This window comes from Onychomys torridus, chromosome 17, assembly GCF_903995425.1.
Source record: "Onychomys torridus chromosome 17, mOncTor1.1, whole genome shotgun sequence".
Classification (NCBI taxonomy): Eukaryota; Metazoa; Chordata; class Mammalia; order Rodentia; family Cricetidae; genus Onychomys; species Onychomys torridus.
In genome coordinates, this window is record NC_050459.1 from 55,339,705 (window position 1) to 55,361,341 (window position 21,637).

General features: G+C 36.0%; 2 protein-coding genes across 6 annotated transcripts in view; one reads left to right on the forward strand and one right to left on the reverse strand.

Annotated features, from left to right (window-relative positions):
- Window positions 1–21,637, forward strand: part of Spock3 (SPARC (osteonectin), cwcv and kazal like domains proteoglycan 3) — a 362,205-nt gene that overhangs the window by 268,410 nt on the left and 72,158 nt on the right. The gene's annotated exons all lie outside the window — the stretch shown is intronic.
- On the reverse strand, window positions 2,501–2,725 carry LOC118568871 (small integral membrane protein 15-like). Its single transcript, XM_036166387.1, has one exon. The coding sequence runs from the start codon at window positions 2,723–2,725 to the stop codon at window positions 2,501–2,503; it is 225 nt and encodes a 74-aa protein (XP_036022280.1).

Below are 21,637 nucleotides of genomic sequence, written 5' to 3' on the forward strand. Positions count from 1 at the left end.
CAAAAGTCTGTTAATGTAATCTACCATATAAACAAACTGAAAGAAAAACAAAAAAACACATGATCGTCTCATTAGATGCTGAAAAAGCATGTGATAAAAACCAACACCCCTTCATGATAAAGGTCTTGGAGATCAGGAATACAGGGAACATACCTAAACATAATAAAGTCAATTTACAGCAAGCCAACAGCCAACACCACAGCAAATGGGTAGAAACTCAAAGAGATTCCACTAAAATCAGAATAAGATAAAGCTGTCCACCCTCCTCATACTTATTCAACATAGTACTTGAAGTTCTAGCCAGAGCAATAAGACAACATAAGGAGATCAAGGGGATACAAATTGGAAAGGAAGAAGCCAAGCTTTCACTATTTGCAGATGACATGATAATATACATAAGTGACCCCAAAAATTTGACCAAGGAACTCATACAGCTCATAAACACCTTCAGCAATGTAGCAGGATACAAGATTAACTCAAAAAAAAAATCAGTAGCCTGCCTGTATACAATAGACAAACAAGCTGAGAAGGAAATCAGAGATACATCACCCTTTACAATAACCACAAATGATGTAAAATACCTTGGGGTTACTCTAACTAAGCTAGCAAAGTTCTTGTAATACAAGAACTTTAAGTCCCTGAAAAAAGAAATTGAAGAAGATGTCAGAAAATGGAAAGATCTCCCATGCTCATGGATAGGCAGGATTAACATAGTAAAAATGGCGATCTTACCAAAAGCAATGTACAGATTCAGTGCAATCCCCATCAAAATCCCAACACAATTCTTCACAGACCTGGAAAGAACAATACTCAACTTCATATGGAAAAACAAAAACCCAGGATAGCCAAAAGAATCCTGTACACACAACCTCTGGAAGCATCACGATCCCTGACTTCAAGCTCAACTATAGAGCTACCATAATAAAAACAGCTTGGTACTGGCATAAAAGCAACATGTGGATCAATGGAATCGAAATGATGATTCTGACATTAATCTGCACACCTATGAACATATAATTTTTGACAAAGAAGTCAAAACTACAATGGAAAAAAGAAAGCATCTTCAACAAATGGTGCTGGCATAATTGGATGTCAACATGTAGAAGGCTGCAAATAGATCCATATCTGTCACCTTGCACAAAACTTAAGTCCAAGTGGATCAAAGACTTCAACATAAATCCAGTAACTCTGAGCCAAATTTAAACCTTTATTGATTTAAATTAAAGTATGACTTCATAAATTTGAAATTTTTATTTTCATTTTGATCCTGTATGAGTAAAGAGTCACAGGACATCACTGCCATATTAGTTACAATCAGAATATAAACTGAAGTATTGTCTATGTAATCAGCAAATTATCTGGTGACATTAACTATTTCACAGTCCTAGTGAGTGTAAGAAAAAATGGGACCCAAGGTTTCAAAAGCACTTGGCATTTTCAATGCTGGCTTTAAGTCATGTTACCTTTCTTAGCAACTCATTTAAGAAAGTGACAGTGTACAAAAGTTCTGTCCATGGTCAAGATAATGAGAAACCTATATAAACAGAGGTTTTTAGACTGAAGAAATGTCTTAATAATTGCCAGTTGTGTTAAAGGCTAAAGTCATAAGAATGCAAATAGCCATAATCATTAATAAAATTTTCCTTTGAGGAACTCAATAATGCTTCCATTCCAAAAAATAAGCAATGATTTTAATAGTCACCTACAGTCCTCTGCTCTACCAGCTGAGCTATCGAAGGAAGCTAGCAATGATTTTAAAATAGTGATAATATACATTATCTTTTTTAAGCCAAAGTAAACTTTTTGCCTCAGAAGGTAATTCTCTTACATTCCTAATATCATCTGTCTGGAACTGAACCCCATTTTAAACTACCATTTCAACAGGATTCATAGTCTAAAACCATTTTTCTCTACATGGTATTTTTTATCTGAGTACATTAAGCTCCAAAATGGCAAATGACTGTCAGTTTAAAGAATTGTGGCTACAGATTAAGCAGACAAAATGCTTGGGACCAGTAAGTAATGTTTTATTTTTACTTTTCAGATTTTAGAGTATTTCATAATACCTTGAGGATGGGATCTAAATCCAAACACAAGGTTAATTTATATTTCTCATCGTTTGATGATAATTTTTATGTATATTGAGTGCACCTTTATTTTGACTGCAACCCATCTCAAAATAGGTTGTCAAATTTTCCACTCTTGGCATCATGTCAGAACATGTGTGTTAGATTTTACAGTGCTTTGAGTTTCGAACTTTGACATTATGTATGCTCCACCTGTATGGTAAATGCTAACTTAAATACCTGTTAGTGGGTTCCAATAAACTTCTATTTCTAAACCTAAAAATTACTACAGTATTGAGGTCAGACTTTTCTAAATGGTTAGATTTAATTTACTGTATAATACTATCATGAAATCCACTGGAACCTTAGAGAGTCCTTCCAAAGCTGCAGAATTTCTCAGATAATTTTTCTCTAGTTGCAGGGTCTGTTCATCTTCAATCCATTTTTAGTTGTTTAGCTTTTGTAATGTTTTCTTGACATTTTTGTTTCTTCTTTTGCTCCTTCTGTGTGGCTTCAATCATCTTGGCCAATTTCCAGAACAGTACAACACTAGATAGAAAGAGTGGCATAAGGGCCAGGTTGACTGTTGTAAGGAAGCCATATGGGTCCTTTGCAGCCCACTCCACAACATACGCAGCCCGAGCCTTTATATCAAGCATCTTCAAAGCAAGCAGAAAGCTGGGGCTTATATTGGAGTAGTGATCTCTAATTTTTTTCTGGCAATATCAGTGAGCCAGTCACAATTCACATGGCCATTGGTTATTGCATTTATTTTGACCATACACTTTTGAGGGGTTTTAATTCTATACAACGGATGAGCACCAGGCATGAAGGAGGAAGGTGGAAACTATCTTCTTAAACATAATCTCAAATTAAAATGAAGCCATTTAACTCTACAAACTATTTTTTCAATAATGTTATTTATTCATTTATTTCAAAAGTAATTATACCATATATATAGCATATATAAGATGTAAATATATATGTATATGTGTGTGTATCAACAACCTTAAGTAGAGAAAGACTTTATCTTAAGGGAAAATATTTTTTTGCTTCTCTGTTTATATATATATATATATATATATATATATATATATATATATATATATATATGATTGTTGATATCACCATTAAAGATACTATAACAGTTATGACAATTTATGTGTCTAATATTAAATTTTATACCATGCCTAAAATTTAACCATTCTGCTTTTTGTTTGCCTTGACATTAGCCTATAGCATACATTTTTTATCATTGAAACTATTAAGTGATTACTTTTAATTAATGTTTACGATTATTTAGTGCACTTCTTTAATCAGTAATTTCTTTACCTGTTAACCATACAACTTTTTCCATTATTATGGTATTTCTCTTGCAGTGCCCTTATGAAATGTGTGTGATATCTTTTATAAACAAGTATTGGCAACTCTTCTATAATAATTGAGGAGTTTAAGCCTAGCCAGTATAAAACCCTTTGTAGTGTAGTGGATCAAAGAGTTGTGCCATATTTATAGATTAAAAGACCAGTTACATTTTTTAACCAGCATTTAACTCTCTTCCCTCACATTTCTCATTCATTTGGGAGACTTGAGAAGTAAGGGCTGTGGACTCCTTTATAGATACATACAAGACATTATTATTATAGTCATTAGTTCATTATTACCATGTTACTCTTCATCTAGAAGGACAGAGACAGAGAACTTGAAAAGAGTGGTGGTGCTAGTTTCTCATAGAACATCATTTCATTTGCTAAAAAAGTTTCTACAAATTTTATTCAAATTTTACTATCTTCATCGAGGATCTTCTTGACTTTTCCTTGGAAATTTAAAAATGTTTGCTCACCTAGTATGGATACACTGACCACAGACCAATGAAAAAATTTCATGCAAGTTTGTCTCTGTGAACCAACAAGTTTACTTAGATTACTTACAGGAATTTGGATGAGTATATCAATGACATCACTGAAAAGCCCACCCTACCATCAGTGTTGACTCAAGAAAAAGAAAAACAGATTAAAATAAAACAAAAAAAATGCATCCTTTCAATCCATGGCCATTTACAGGTATTATTTCATTATAAATTAAGACATGGGATTATTAGAATGAGCTTCTAATATATGTTAAATAGAAAGTTTCTTCCCCTTTTTAAAATGCCCCATGGCATTTTGCTGGTTCTGATTTCCAGGGCTTATGCAATATTCCTGCTATCATCATCCTAGTAATTGGGCATCTACTCATATAACCCCTTATTCCTTCAATCCATCTTGACTGCTCAATAGGCCCAGTCCAACTGAGAACTGCATTGTTGATTTCTATACTTATTGCAAAGCTCAGGATTGTGTGTAATAAACATATTTTAAAAAAGAACTAAGTATTAATTATTAAGACTTCATATGAGAATAAGAATGAGATAATAATACCCAGGCTTGACTTGAAGTAAAATACAATGGACCGAGTGCAGTGTTAATAAAAATTCTAAGACTGACATGCCTCAAAATTCTGGAAAATCTTCTTGACACAGTGTTATTATTTAAGAGCATGTGTTTAGAATGATCATAATCTAAACAAGAAAAAGACCACTTAACAGTCATCGTTTGGAAATGAAATACAGTGGCATAAGAATCTAGAGGAAAACTAATGCCCAATAATTTGGAAATGGTTAAAGTACATCAGCTTTATATCAGTTTGACAAAATGCCAAAAGAAGTCAGTTAAGAGGGAAAGGGCCCAAAATTTCTGTGGTTTTAGTCTATGGTACTCACTTCTGTTGTTTGTGGACCTACAGTTGCACAAAAAATTTGTTGTACATTGTATACCTTTGTGCTTGAAAAATCTAATTAGGTAACCTGAAAATAAAATTCCACATTGGATCTTTGTACACCAAAAGAACAAAATCCAAGTATTTCTTAAAAATTGAATAATGCTCCTATGTAAAATAAATGTAATTTGTGTGTCTAACACTTAGCTACATAAATATCCAAAGCATACTTCTAATCGTAAAAAATTATGCAATTAAGGAGGACTATTTGTAAATAGTACTAGTGATGCTTTGGGGTCAACCTAAGAAGCCATATGGTAGGATCAAGATGAAGACAGCTTTTAAAATAAATATTCTCAGGGCTGGAGAAATACTCACAAATTAAGAAACTAACTGTGCCTTCAGATGAGGAGCAAGGCTCCGAGCACCCATCTTGGCCAGGGCATCTGATACCCTTTTTTGTCATCTACAGAAACCTATTCATACATGCCACATACACACACACCTGTAAATTAATATAAGTAGATATTAAAAGGAGAAGCATTCTGATTCACTATATATTTGCCTGATTTATGTGTTGGAACAGATTTTTAAAAAGTTATTATCAAGTCCTCAAGATGATTTGGGCAACAATAACATTGACAGCACTTTACAGACTGTAAATGAACACTCAAGAAGTTAAAAATTGGATCAGTACTGTTATAAGTACAATTTAACCATACCTAATGATTGTATGAGAAGAATTTCACATGTATAAAATTTGAAGTTCTTGTACTATAAAATGATAAACCTAACATATGCCCATTTAATTTATAATTAGTCTGATTATTTTCTTTTGATGTTATACCATTTGTGGCTGGGACCCTGACCTTGAAATTTTTAATCTTTTCATTTTTAAATCTACTTAGTTTGCTACATCAAATTTAGTTGGTAGGATTTTGGCATCTTATTTTGGGACAGTTGTATCCTCTCCCTTTGTAGGACTCCTAATTTGGTTATATTCAAATATCCCAAGACATTAAGATGTATCAATTGCATGAAGTAGGAAGCGCCTCCTTCCTGCTTGCCTCTAGATTTAATCACCATTTCTTGGCTTCTATGTCTGACTGTGAGTGAACCTTATCCAATTCTAACCTCCTTGCTATATGAACTCCTGAATTTATACACAGTTTGGGGGGTGAAGTTGTTGCAGATGAACAAAACCAAAGTGCAAACATAATTTGATTCAGCTAAATATCTCTTGAAAAAAAAATGTCATCGTTCAAGTTAGCTAAGGAACACAATATCAGTATCTACAGAAAGTGAAACAAAATACTATTTGGGAATTGCAGAAGTGGAGCCAGCAAACTCACAGGTGTGCAAATAAGCTATTATTGCATGGGAAATGAAGGGAAGAATGTCATGAGAGTCCCAGGGCAAGTGCATTCTGTAACACCTTTACAGCTGTTGGCAAATGCATTATTTGCACAGCCTTCCCTGGAGTTTCTATTGCAGTAAGAGTTTCCATTTTAATGCAAAATCCCATTAGCAGATTTTGCACTCAGTGAGGATCTTGAGTTCGAAAGTCAGTTTTCCTTGCAAGGGAGTACACCATCCTCCAAGAAGCAAGCCCCTGACCTCCCCTTACCCTTCCCCCCCCACACACACTACCAAGGAAAAGTATTTAACTTTATTTAATTAAAAAAGAAATTGCTGTGGATGTCAATCTTTACATACTGCACAAACATACACTGAAATGTATTCTTTTGTCGATTGAGGAAGTAATGACCTAGAATTTTAAAGAGAAATTCAAGAAAATAGGATTTGCTTGAACTGAAGTGTATCTCGCTGAAAATGGCCTTAGTGTTTCTAGTAGAGTGCTCTCAGAAAGAAAAGGAAAAAAAATAAAAGAAAGAAAAAGAAAAAAAAAGAAAAACAAAACAAAATAAAACAGAAATGGATGGATTACCTAGGTGCTTTCACTTAAACTACTTGATAGAATGTCTTTCTTCATGATGTGAGAGACACCTTCAAGATCCTTTCTTATGCACTCATTTGATTTTATCATTTGGCTTTCAATAATTGAACTGTATGGAACAGATTCACTCCAAGTAAATACACTGCTTACCACATTTATCACTGGGAAAGATCCTGTTTGTTCCTAATGAACAATGAATCATGATGAACCCAGATGGCTTTCTTTCTTAGGGTAAGAAATAATGAGGATTTCCAACAATTCGCTAAGGGAAAGGGAGTCTATTATTGCCACTTATAGACTTTGTATTGAAATAATTATGTAAAATGATAGAATAAAATTTTAATCCAGAACTTATACTTTCTCAGAGAAGATCAAATGGGAGTTAACAAACTATAGAAAAAAAAATTACAAGAAAATCAGTGTAAATTATTGAACTCTATCTACTGTATGTGTGAAGTTGTGAAAGTATGTGACTATTGGTGTGTGGCTACATCCCATGTGAGGGAGGTAACAGAAGCCTACAAATTTCCTCTTCTATACTTCTCAAAACCGTTTGTTTGAACCTGACCTGAGGCCTTGAGAACAAGAGAACTGTCCCCACTCTTTGCTACAGGCTGCACTGGGTGAGATAGCCAGAGCAGTACTGAAGAGCTCACCCCAGTGGTATTGATGGCAAGGTAAAGCTGGCAAGTTGACCAACCCAGCTACTACCCAGGCCCAGAAGCAGGGCTATGAGTTAGCCCGCCCAACACCCATCTATGAACTTCAGGAGCATGTGAAGGGGCCAGACCTACAGACCCAAAACTGCAGGAGCTCCACAACACAGGACAACAACAGGATATCCAAGAGGATCCCATTGCATGCCTAGTATCAGTGCAGCAGAAGCCAGAATCAGACCAATGAATGGCTCATTGCAATGAACACTTACCAGTAAAGATGTACGGACTGAAGGGTATACCATGTGACTCACTGGGCCACACTACAGAATCTTGTGTGTGTGTTTTTGGGGGTGGTGGCGTTCAGTTGTTCTTTTAAATTTTGTTTTGGTTTTGGAAGGAGGTTGCACGGGCAGAGGGTGGATGCCAGGGGATGGGGAGATGAGTGGGATCGGGATGCATGATGTGAAATCCACAAAGAATCAATAAAAAGTTAAAAGATGGGGGCAGGGGGAAGCAAGCAACAGGTCAGGCATTCCACAAATTAAAAACCACAAAAGACCAAAAAAAAAAAAAAAAAAAAAAAAAGTTTGTTATAAGTGGCAATGAGGAGTGTTTTATGTCAATATTTACCTCTCTCCTCCTGATTCGTATGACCATCAATCTTTCTTCATGTCCTCAATTCAAGTCCCTGAACCCTGAATACTTGAAATAGTAGGTGATATTGAACTATTGAACCTTATGTATATTTTGTGTTTCTTCTATAGTCTCATGTATAAGAAAGTTTAATTAATAAATTATGAATAAGAAATTAAACCCATGATTAATAATCAAATGGAAAAGGCTTAGCAGTATACTGTGATAAAAAGCATGAAAATGCCAACTCTCTTGGAGTGTCCATTGCACTATATTCACTCTTTGTTTTACTTTTGATGAGGGATGATACAGTGCTTACATGACGACCTGAAAGTAACTGAATATTATGAGAATTAGCACATAACTTTAAGTTATTAACATAAAGGTTACATGAACACCAGAACTGTGACATGGTGTTCCATGTCTTATTGATGCACACAAAAGCTGCAAATTGGCCAACAGGAGGGTAAGTAACACTGTGTGGACACAGTGGACAGAGATGCTTCATATCTGTGCTATGAGGCAGCCAGACCATTCAAGCTTTCATGGAGCTCTAAAGTTTTCCTGTGTTCTGCCCAATCCTACAGCTGCTCAGACACAATTAAACTGTCACAGGCTTATATTAATCATGAATTGTATGGCCATGGCCTATGGCTCAAGCATCTTGCTAGCTAGGTCTTATAATGAAACTCAGTCCATTTTTATTCATCTATATGTCGACATGTATTCCATGGCTTTACCTGTGTACCATTACATGCTTCTCCCTGGACAGCAAGATGGTATCCCCTCTGCCTTTGCCTTTCTTCTTTCTGTCTCTCTCTTCAGTCTCCTGCCTAGCTATAACCTGACTTGCCATAGGCCAAATGGCTTTATTTATCAACCAATCAGAGCAACACATATTCACAGTGTACAGAAAGATATCCCACAGCACTTCCCCTTTTCTGTCTAATCAAAAAGGAAGGTTTAACTTTAACATAGTAAAATTATACATAATAGAACAGTTATCAAGCAAGAATTACAGTTACGATATCTAGTCTATTTGTATTTGGCAAAAATTAAAGAAAATACTATATCTAATTTATCTTTTATCTTGACTAAGGAAAACTACAATTATAACTATCTAGTCTTCAACTATATCAAAAACCCCAGAAGGATTTAACCTAAGTAAACAGGAAATGCATTGTAAGCAACTTCCAAAATTCTGGAAATAACAGAGATAGCTGCCTCCCTGGACACTCATCTAAAGTTCCTCTGCAATGTTGGGGCATCTATCTTCAGCCAATAAGCCTAGAGATTTTGAGTCACTTTTCCCTGTGTTCTGTAGAATATTTGGCAGTTTCCTATGTGAAGTAGGAACCTGAAGAACCATTTTGCCCCATTTTGGCAAATTCAGTGGTCATTTTTAAATGGGTCCTGCATGTCCAGTTTATACAGCATAATATCGGCAGTCCATGCGAGAGCAGCCTTTTGCCCAAATGGCTATTTTTGCAAAGAAGAAGATAAATTCCATATGGAGTTTTTTCATTGCCCATCCTCCTCTCTGAAGTAAATTAGTACTGCCAGGAGCAGATGTGTCTCGTTGTGAAAATATCAGTAAGCCAAAGCCACATTGCAACTTATAGATTAAAAGAAATGGGTTAAGTTATAAGAGCTAAGTAGCAAGAAGCTTGAGCCGTTAGGTCTTACAGTTTGTAAGTAATATAAGCCTATGCATGTTTACTTGGTTCTGAGTGGCTGTGGGACTAGGCAGGATACAGGAAAATTTACGACTACACTTTCATCCTAATGTTTCACATGGCTTACACTTGAAAACTGATGAATTGCCTATTGCTTAAATCTTGTTTAATATTTTCATCTATAGTGATTTCCTTAACTATTTAAGAGCATTCTCTCTCTCCTAGTCATTTTCATTTAGTAAAAAAGGTGCCATATTTCCCATTAGTGCTATGATTATATTTGTAAAAACTTCCACTACAGGGAAAAAGGAATTCACTTTTGATAACTTATCAAAGAAAACATTATATATAAAATAACATCATTCCTGCAAAGTAAAATTCAATGATAGTATATTCTTTAAAGCATGATTTTCCCATTGTCAATAGGTTTTCTTTATTTGACTCATACTTCAGATTATACATCTGTAGTGCTTATATATGACAACACTAGACAATCTAGCACTCCTTCATTGCTACTGTGTGTAAGAATTGAAGTTTTATTAAAGAATCTTATTGTTACAAGGGACTCCAAAGTTACTAAGTGTATTAATTTTTTTCCTTTGCAATGTTTCTTTCAAGCCAAATAAATAAATAAATAAATAAATAAAAATAAAAAAAAAATCTAAGTTGACCATTTCACCATTTAAAATGGGTAAATTTTTCCAATTTGTAACATTTTATTTAATTCTGGGTCACTATTTTCCAAACAAAGCTCATCATTGGCATACAAGCATGAAAACAAGAATAAAATGTACAACATGAAATTGTTAAGTACTTTGGAGATTTTTATGTTAGACTCAATGTATTTTGCCTTATGAACTAGCCATGACGCTTTGTGGTGAAAGGATGTGGTTAAAAAGTAATGTGTTTTGGTGTGAAGTCGACAATAGGTGAATTTGTAATACTTTTAATCCAATGAGACCAGCTGCTTTAAATTCTGGTCTCCAAGACTTTCATGATGAATTCTATCCTTAAACTATGAAACAAAACAAAGCTTATTCCCTTATATTGCTATTGTTGGGTGTTTTGTTGCAACAATTAAAAATATAACTAACACAATAAACTATTGAAAATGTGAAGAAAACTACTAGAAAGGAATTCAAAATAATGTTGAGGTTTTCATGCTCCCAAGGATACAAAGAACCTGTGGGAGGAACAGAGGGATTCCTCAGCCCTACTTAAGTCTGAGATAAGATAACTGAATGGACAGGAATCCAACCACATAGTGATGTCTTCACTTCTGATAATAAGTTTTAAAATTCTAGTTTTATATGAAAAAAAATCCATAGACATGTATGTAGATAGCAATGTTAATGAGAAAAAAGGCATAAATTAGAAAAAAAATCAAGGAGGGGTATATTAGGGAATTTAGAATGGGGAGGGGAAGGGCAAAATTATGTAATTATATTAAAACCTCAAGACTATAAAAGAAGTAATTTAAAAAAAATTAAAATTACAGCATGAAAATAGCCACTATTCATGGTCTATTATATCTATTGTTTATCCAACACTAGCTGTTTTCTTTGCAATTAATTACTAAAAATTTAATTTTATACAATTTTTAGACTATCATTTTCTTGATGGCAAATAATTGCTTCCATAGGATAGATTCAGCAACCATGTAAATATTCATAATTAATAATGCCAATATTTTTCATCTATATAGCAACTGAGATTCCTGTCTCTGTCTCTGTCTCTCTCTCTCTCTGTATGTATGTATGTGTGTGTGTGTGTGCGCGCGTGCGTGCACGCATGTGTATGCTGACTTGCTGAGTAAAAGACCTGATATAAAAACATACATACATGTAAGTATATATTGTTTGAATATATCTTTATATATACCTAACATAAAAAGGAACAAACAGTGAGCATGAACAGAATGATGTTGTCATATGTTTTGTTTAGTTTCTTTATTATGTTTTCTAATTATATGATGATCTTATTCTCTGTTTCATAAAATGTTAATTCACTCTTTTCAGTTTAAGTAAACATGTTTTATATATATAAGCACCTATATTTTAATTTATTAAATACACAACATGTGAAAGTAGTTTCATGTCCCTTTTATTATAATTATTTTAAAATATATGATATATACATGTATATATTTTAAAACTATTATTGTATGCTTGTTGGCAGATACAAGTTTAATGAAATTATAGATTTTTTATCTTATCTAAGAATTCTCAGGTTAAACAAACATATGAAGTTAAAATGTCGGTAGCATATGAAGATACAAACTGTGTCCAAATTCAGAAGACAGGATGGGTTAGCTAGATCTAGCATTTCCCATATATCCAAGAGCTCATATCAAAATGGAAGTGTGAGGACCACACCAGCCAACAACATATGAAATTTTATCAGTAAGTATTCAGAAATCTGAGAAGGGCTGGAAGAATAGCTCTAACTCCCACGTTGAACATGTAAACATGATTTTCTCAATGACCATTTAACATTTATTTGGTTCTAGAGTGACCCATCAGTATAATAGAAAAAACCTCATCAAAGGCCTTCATACACAGATGTTCTGTCTGTGCTACAGAGGCATATGAACTTCTGCTGTATAATCTGGTAGATTTATCATGGCCCTCTTTTCACAAAACCTATAGATTAACAACGTGGAATAACTCCCTGAAGGACTGTGACTAGCCTCTCAAGCAGACAACTTCCATATTTCTTCCTTCGTGTATAAAAAGTGTACTTGAGTGATAGTCGTTTTTCAACCTGAATGGTAAAAAGTTTATATGTGACATATTAGTTATTTAAATACAACTTTTAAATGTTCTGTGACGTCTAACTTAGTTACAGGAAAGATCAGAAACTGCTTGGAAAAATTTGACTCAGTAACACACTTGAGACTTCATATTGGATGAGCGGAAATCTCTAGGTTTTGCACAGACAGAGGAAAGTAATAAATAAATCATAAAGATTCCATAAGGGTCTCTGGTCAAAGCCTCTTAGTCCTCTAAATGATGCTCCCCATTTGGCGCCTCCTTCTCTACCTACTAGCATGGATTCTATACATGGATACTGATCCTAAGGTAGTGTTATGGAGATCTTATTTCTTTGGTTATCCAGTGTACCCCTTGATGACTTACTGAGTAGAGGACCTGGGATCAAATGGATGACCTGGAAAACCAGTAAAGAGAAGCTAAGCTATCAAAATTCTTTATTGCAGGATGCATTTTCTACATAAATAACATTAACTGTTTAGAGCAAGGATCATAGCTGATTGGTAATCGCAGCCTCTGCCACGGTCATAATGGCCTTCACATGCCTTGTATCTGGATGATCCTGCAGGTGAAGGAATACAACCACTGACATGTAGGATTACAAATCTGCACTGCTGAAGAAAAATGACCCACAGCATGCATGTGTGTTCAAATCAGCTAATCTCCCTTGACATATTAGGGACCACATCACCTTTTAACAAATGTTTACACACAAGTTTGATAAGTCTTTGTACCTTTGTCTTAAAATCTTTGTCACTGTGTTTTCTAGAATAGGACTTCTAAAAATCTTTTCATTCACGACCCTGTGTTTGTCAAGAGAGTTTTATGAGATCTTCCACCAGAGAAGACCATTTGGACATGGCTTCAAGCCAGTAGGAAGTCTTTACTAGCTGTATGGCAACCGTGTGATCAAGACTCGAGTGCTGTAGAGCCTTTCTTAGGATAAGCGTTTAAGCACAAAGGCGTATCCTTGGTTGACATATCTCGGTTATCAAGAACAGATAGCTGGAAACAGGACTACAGAAGCCAAAGAGTAAAGTTAGCATGTTTAAGAACTGCGCCATAACTGTGGACTATGATTGATTAGGTCTTCAATCTCATTTTGGCCACTCTGAGGCCTGAATGAAACTTCCATCATGGCATCAATTATATTCAGATCTGAGGGCCTGTTTCAATCCCAGATATATAAGTAGGTGAAATAAATATGAAAATCAAATATTAACTGATAATATATCATAAAATTACTTTAGGAAAACTAATTTTGTAACTATAATATTACCATCTGCTCAAGAAAAAAAATCAAATTTCATTCTAATGAGATCAAAGTTTTTAACTTTTATATTAAAATTAAACTTTTGCTAAATATTTGGTCCTGCAGTATGTGGAGCATTTTCAAAGTTGATTAATACTTTGATTGTTTGAAGGTCAATGCTGAATATACCCTTTGTCATAAATATGAAATACATAATTAGAAAAGTAAATTCAGGGTCATTTTAGATACAGACTTACAAGCAATTAACAACAGCTGAGAGATGGAAACTTAGTCTTCCCCAGGAATGAGTCCCTTGATTGATATTCTAATACTAAGCAGTCAGTCCTAGAATATAGGCATGCAAGCTACACTTAACAGATTCAAGAGGTTGGATTTATACATCTGTTTGTTTATATGTAACAGCAATGGTCAAAGAAGTGTCTCCATGAATTGGGATTGGGATGTTGTGAGAATATGAGGCATGGAAAAGATGTAATTATATTTTAATCGAGTAAAGACAGGTGAAAAAAATTATTGGAAATTCTAGCCTAATCACAAGTCAAAATTCACTTTATGTTTTATGAAGCTCAAGTTAGTAACCGTTTAAAGCCAAACATCAATTTTATATCAAATATAACAAAATAAAATTAAAATGTATACTAATTTATAGTTATGCACTGAGGCATTATTATGGTAAAATATTAAATGTCTTTGTATTTTTTCTTAAAACCTTATGTTTCTAAAGAGAAAATATTTTTCATAGTGGTCTATAAAGATTGAGATTCATAAACCTACAGTGGTCTTGAAACCCTGAGTCAAGGTGTTCCCAGCATGATTCAATAGCTGTGCATAGCATGAGTGCATGCAGAATGCCAAGTGAACAGTATAGGTTCAGAACTGACACTGCACTAATATGGCACAAGGCAGCCTATGTGAGCCCGGCAGGAACACCTCAAATTCATGGCACATTTGAACTTGAATTAATTCCTGGCTGCTACATGTAAAATGTTTTAGTGTTGGCAAATTTTTACAAACCCCATATTCATTTATATGACTCCCATGTAGATCACAATCTGTAGTTTAGAAAGCTGGGCACTAGCCAATGAGGATAGCACCATCAGGAAAACTGTTAGGCATTTGGAATTCCCAGATATTTTCTTAAAGCTGTAATTCAAGACTTCAGGACATGATCTGAGTATTTACTTCATAACTATTTTGCAGATGATTATGATGGTTTTCCTAGTATACACAAGATGCAAAATTGAGATAGCTAATAGACAAATCAGAGTAGTTAATAAGAGAGTAAGACAAACATTGCTGTCTCTGTCTCTATGTGTCTGTGTTTTTGGTGTCAATGTGTTTGTGTGTGTATTAAATAAACATATATTTTGAGGAAAGATGCTTTTTAATTCATATAAGAAATAATTAGTTTAACTAAATATAGAAAAACTTTGTACTACCTAGAAAAATGTTTTTGCAAAGCATTAAGAAAATAAATAGTTAATGTGTTAACTGTAAAGGTGAGCTAGTTTGAAGACGAGGATATAAAAGGATGAATTTTACTATAAAAACTGTTACCCTCATGCAAATACAGTTACAATTATTAACATATGACTAATTACAAACATTCATGTAGCTACTGCCAGTAAAAGAAAAAAGGTATGGAAATGATATGGAGAAGTTGAAACTCTAAAAGAATGCAGATAGGATATAAATGAATGTTGCAACTCTTAAAAATAACATAAATTAATGCATGATTCTGTAATTTCACATGCATAAGTATAGTGCAAAATTGATAATAAAATATTAGTGTATCCTTTTTCAAAGTAGTATTATTTCCAATGGCCTAAATGTAAAAATAATCCAGATAGCTGTTGAGAGATATTTTGTCCGATATAGTATGAATGTTTAAATGTGAGATAACATTATTCATCTGAATAAGATTTCAGATACACAGTTCATTATGGATGAACTTTGAATGAATTGTGCTAAGTGAAATGAGCCAGTTATAAAAAGGAAGTGTCCTATCATTCCATTTACTTGTAAGAGCTAAAGAAGACAAATTCACAGGAGTAGAACGTAAGGTAATGAAGACTTAGGAGATGTGGCAGAAAGGGTAGAAAAGTCTACATTTGTGTTCATGTGAACTTTAAAAAATGTAAAATTGTAGCTTCTTCTATGTTTTATTGAATCTCCCAAACCAAACAACTATTCAGTGTGTCAGTAAATAGTCTAATCCTGATTATGATTTTGGAAATGTTGAAATGTGACTAGCAATATATTTTACTTCACCTGTTGGAAATTCTTTAGCAAGAAATGATAGTGATATGACTGATATAGCAGCATAGCACAGAAAGTAACATTAGTGACATGCAGCAACACAGAGGGAAAATGACACTCCATGTGTGTTTTCTTCCCTAGCAAGCATGCTGGCTTCAAGAATCCCATCTATGCTCCCTGGTACAAGATGCTCCCACTTAAGCACTAAAGCAGAGCAGGGCAAGTCTACACATTCTCAATTAGTGCATAGAGGAGAGATCAGTGCCGAGTTGCTTTTGTTCATCTAGCTGTGTTTGATGTCATGTGTTTGTTTCACATAGTGTTCAGCCTAGAGCACACAAGGTATGTGGCAGCTCCCCAAGCAGTTCAAATGAGAAAGCTAAGGTCTTTTATTGACCATTATCCTATGTTGTACTTTATGACTTAGGGCATTTCAAAGCATCACTCTGTAACCAAAAAAAAAAAAAAGAAAAGAAAAGAAAAAGAAAAGAAAAGAAAAAGAAAGAAAGAAAGAAAAAGAAAAGAAAAATTCAGCATACCTGACAGCCAAGTGATTCAGGGTTTTGCAAACCATGACAGCCAAAGTAGAACATCAGTAGTTTATCATGTCTCTCTCTCTCCTCAAATGTGAAATACATGTTCTCCAACTCCTTCCTTAGTCAAAACAGGACCATCTATGCTGTGCTCACTTGAGGAATCAATTTATCAAAGATTTTCTGCATTCAAGCCTCTTGTAAGTAACTGGCAATGAAAAATTTATCAACTACCGCTAGAGAGATGACACAGAAATTGACAGAATTTGCTCTCTCTTGGAGAGGACTTGTGTTGGATTTCTAGCACCCACACTTGTGAGCTCACAAACATTTATACTCTCAGGTCCAAACAGGCCAGATACCTATGGCCACTTACATACACATACTCTTACACAAACACACTCCCATAACCAAAAAATAAATCTTTAATTTAAAAATATGTTAATATTTTAACCTAATTGAAAACTCATGTATGTGTAAAATTAGTGTGTGTGTGTGTGTGTGTGTGTGTGTGTGTGTGTGTGTGTAAAATTTTTTGGAGCCCATTGCCTATGGTGGAACACCTTGGACAGCCTTGATGCAGGGGGTGGGGCTTGGACCTGCCTCAGCTAAATGTGGTAGACTTAGCTAACTCTCCATGGGAGGCCATATCTTTTCAGAGGAGGGGATAAGGGATAGGATAGGGGGAGGGCTGGGGAGGAGCAAGAGGAGAGATGAGGGAGAGATCTGTGGTTAGTATGTGAAATGAACAAAAAAAAGTCTTAAGGAAAAAAATAGTGTGTGTGTCTGCATTTCAATTGCTACTAGTCCAAAGGATATTTGATGAAATCAATGTCGCCTTTATTGTATCTGCTGGAGTAATGACACTGCTGTGCTTAGCATGTGAACTCAGCTCTTCACCAGTCTGAATTAATTGTAAGAACTGTAGTGTATAATCTTTAGGAAACTCAATTGTGATTTCAGTTTAGATTATAATTCAGATACCTTCCAGGCCTGATTTTAGTGGTTTTGTGACATGTTCATAAAATTCAGGTAATAAAATGCCCTGAATGCCAGTCTGTATAATCACTGGATTATTGACATATGAGTTACACTGACTGTAGACATTGTTTTTGTTGTTCTATTTATCTGCTCTGAAACTATAAAAGAATGTCTGCCTAACCAGTTTTTCTTAAGCTTAGCTGCTACAAAGGGATGATTGGTTTTGATCATAAAAATCATACTGAAAATTCAGATTTCATGGTGTTTAAAAAGGACAAGAAAAAAGTAAACATGATTCCTATTCAAAAGGAAATCTGTAATGCTCCTCTTAAATTGTGGCTTAATTTCATCCATAGTTACTCTGCTTTCTCCAAATATTCAAGACAGCATGAGGAGGATAATCAGCAGTAAGGACTGCCATTGCATAATGAATATTATTTCTGCCTGCTCTGCACAACATTCTGCTCAGTATAATATGAAAATACTCTTTAGCAGAGCAACAATGCTGACTTCCTGCAGAATTTCAAGTCTAGTGAAGTAAAGACTTTTATAATATTAGGAAATATATGACCCCAATATGAGAAAATATCACAGAAAATTTTATTTAATTATGTCACTAGCCTGAGGAAGAAATGCCCAACTAAGACAGTTTAAGGAGAGGATTAGAGTTCAAGACCAATGAATATAATGCACTCTAGGCTTCTGTGGGCTACATGAGACCACAGCTTTTAAAATTAATATATTTTATTAATTATTGTTATTGTTGTTATTGTGTGACGTCTGTGGGTTGGGTGATTCCTACAGTGTATGTATGGAAGACAGGAGGACATGTTTGGGGAATAGGTTCTCTTCTTGCATCTTCATGTGTCCCAGGAATGGAATTCAGGTTTCCCGGCTGGTGCAGCAAGTGCCTTTGCTCACTGAACCACCTCTCCTGCCCCAAATAACATTTGTTTATTTATTATCTATTTATTTTTATGAAGCTGAAAAATTCATAGTGGCTTCTTTCTTCTGCTAACACTAACTTCTTTGTGCTCCTTTCTTTTTTATTATTATTAAGAAATTTTTATTGTTAAGAAATTTTCTATTCATTTTACATACCAACCACAGATCCACTCTCCTCCTTCCTACCGCCCCCAGCCTTCCTCCTCAACTCACTGCCCCATTCGCACCTCCTTCAAGGCAAGGTCTCCCAAACAGAGTCAGCAGAGCCTGGTACATTCAGTTGAGGCAGGTCCAAGCCCCTCCTCCCTGCAAGGCTATGCGAGCTGACCAACCATAGGCACTGGGCTCCCAAACAGCTCATACACTAGGGATGGATCTCAATCCCACTGCCTGGGGGCCCTCTAAACAGTTCATGCTAAACAACTCTCTCACTTACCCTGAGGGCCTCTATAGATCTGTCCCATGGGGACTCCACAGCTATTGGTTCACAGTTCATGTGTTTCTACTAGTTTGGCTAGCTGTCTCTGTATGTTTTTCCATCATGATCTCAATATCCCTTGCGCATAGAATCCATCCTCTCTCTCATCAATTGGACTCCTAGAGCTTGGCCCTGCACCTTGGCCATGGATCTCTGCATCTGCTTCAGTCATTCACTGGATGAGGGCTCTATGATGACAGGGTATTCACCAATCTGATTACCAGAGTAGGACAGTCCATGTATCCTCTCGACTATTGCCAGCAATCTAAGGTGGGGTGATAGTAGTGGATCCCTGGGAACTTCCCTAGTACTCTGTTTCTGCTTATTCCCACAATGTCTTCATTTATCATGGCATCTTTTTCCCTGCCTTCCCACTCTGTCTCTGTTCCAGCTCAAAGCTCCCATCCCCCATGTTCTCATCTCCCATCCCTTGCCTTTCTTTACACCCTCCCACCCTCAATTTGCTCATGGAGGTCTCATCTATTTCTCCTTCACTGGGCGATCCATGGGTCCCTCCTAGAGTCCTCCCTGCTAGTTAGCCTCCCTGGAGTTATGGGTTGCAGTCTGGTTATCTGTTGCTTTACATCATCTAGCATCCACTTATGACTGAGTACATACCATGTTTGTCTTTCTGAGTCTGGGTTACATCATTCAGGATGATATTTTCTAGTTCCATCCATTTGCCTGCAAATTTTATGATGTCATTGATTTTACTGGTGAGTAGTACTCCATTGTGTATATGTACCACATTTTTTTATCCATTCTTCGGTTGAGGGCCATCTAGGTTGTTTCTAGGTTCTGGCTGTTACAAACAATGCTGCTATGAACATAGTGGAGCATGTGTCCTTGTGGTATGATTGAGCATTCCTTGGGTATATGCCCAAGAGTGGTGTACCTGGGTCTCAAGGTAGATTGATTCCCAATTTTCTGAGAAACCACAATATTGATTTCCAAAGTGGATGCACAAGTTTGAACTCCCACCAATAGTTGAGGAGTGTTCCCCTTGCTCTGCATCCTCTCCAACATAAACTGTCATCAGTGATTTTTATCATAGCCATTCTGACAGGTATAAGATGGTATCTCAGAATCACTTTGATTTGCATTTCCCTGATAACTAAGGATGTTGAGCAATTCCTTCAATGTCTTTAACCCATTTAAGATTCTTCTGGTGAGAATTCTCTCTTTAACTCTGTAGCCCACTTTTCAATTGGATTGTTAGTATTTTAATTTCTAGTTTCTTGAATTCTTTATAAATTTTATGACATCATCCTCTGTCAGATGTAGGGTTGGTAAAGTTCTTTTCCCATTCTGTAGGCTGTCCTTTTGTATTATTGACTGTGTCCTTTGCTCTATAAAAGCTTCTCAGTTTTAGGAGGTCTCATTTTTCTCTCCTTTTTTTCATTTATTATATTTGTGTTTTAATTTTACACATCAGCCATGGGTTCCTCTGTCCTCCCCCCTCCCGCCCCTGCTCCCACATTCCCCCCAACCCCTCTCCTCCATTCCCATCTCCTCCAGGGTCAAGACTCCCCTGGGGATTTAATTCAACCTGGTGGATTCAGTACAGGTAGGTCCAGTCCCCTCCTTCTAGGCTGAGCAAAGCATCCCTGTGCAAGCCCAAGGTTCCAAACAGCCAGCTCATGCACTAAGGACAGGTCCTGGACCCACTGCCTGGGTGCCTCCCAAACAGTTCAAGCTATTCAAATGTCTCACTTATGCAGAGGGCCTGATCCAGCTGGGGGCTCCACAGCTTTTGGTTCATAATTCATGTGCTTCCATTCGTTTGGCTATTTGTCCCTGAGCTTTTCCAAACTTGGTCTCAATAATTCAAACTCTTATAGTCCCTCCTCTTTCTTGACAATTGAACTCCTGGAGCTCTACCTGGGGCCTGGCCAAGGATCTCTGCATCCACTTCCATCAGTTATTGGATGAGAGTTCCAGCACGACCATTAGGGTGTTTGGCCATCTGATCACCAGACTACGTCAGATCAGGCTTTCTCCACCATTGCCAGTATTCTACAGTGGATGTATCATTGTGGATTTCTGGGGACCTCTCTAATACTTAGCTTCTTCCTGTTCTCATGTGGTTTTCATTTATCATGGTCTGTTATTCCTTGCTCTACCTTTCTACTCTTGATTCAAGTGGGATCTCCTGCTCCCCTAAGCTCTCTTTCCCTCGAAACTTGCCCTTCATTACTCCCACTGTCATCCAGGTTGTTCATGTAGATCTGATCCATTTCTCTGTCATTGGGTGATCCCTGTGTCTTTCCTAGGGTCCCGTTTTCTAGGTAGCCTCCCTGGATTTGTGTAACAGTCTAGTCGTCTTTGTTTTACATCTAGTATCCTACTATGAGTGAGTACATACCATGTTTGTCTTTCTGAGTCTGGGTTACCTCACTCAGGATGTTTTTTAAAGGAACTGCTCAATATCCCTAATTATCCAGGAAATGCAAATCAAAATGTCTCTAAGATACCACCTTATACCTGTCAGAATGGCTAAGATCAAAAACACAGAAGACAGCTTATGCTGGAGAGGATGTGGAGCAAGGGGAACTCTCTTCCACTGCTGGTGGGAATGCAAGCTTATACAGCTACTTTGGAAATCAATATTGTGCTTTCTGAAAAAACTGGGAATCCATTTCCCCCAAG

Excerpts from the sequence above, each read along its gene's own strand:
- LOC118568871 (XM_036166387.1), bottom strand. The coding sequence starts at position 2,725 with ATGCTTGATATAAAGGCTCGGGCTGCGTATGTTGTGGAGTGGGCTGCA.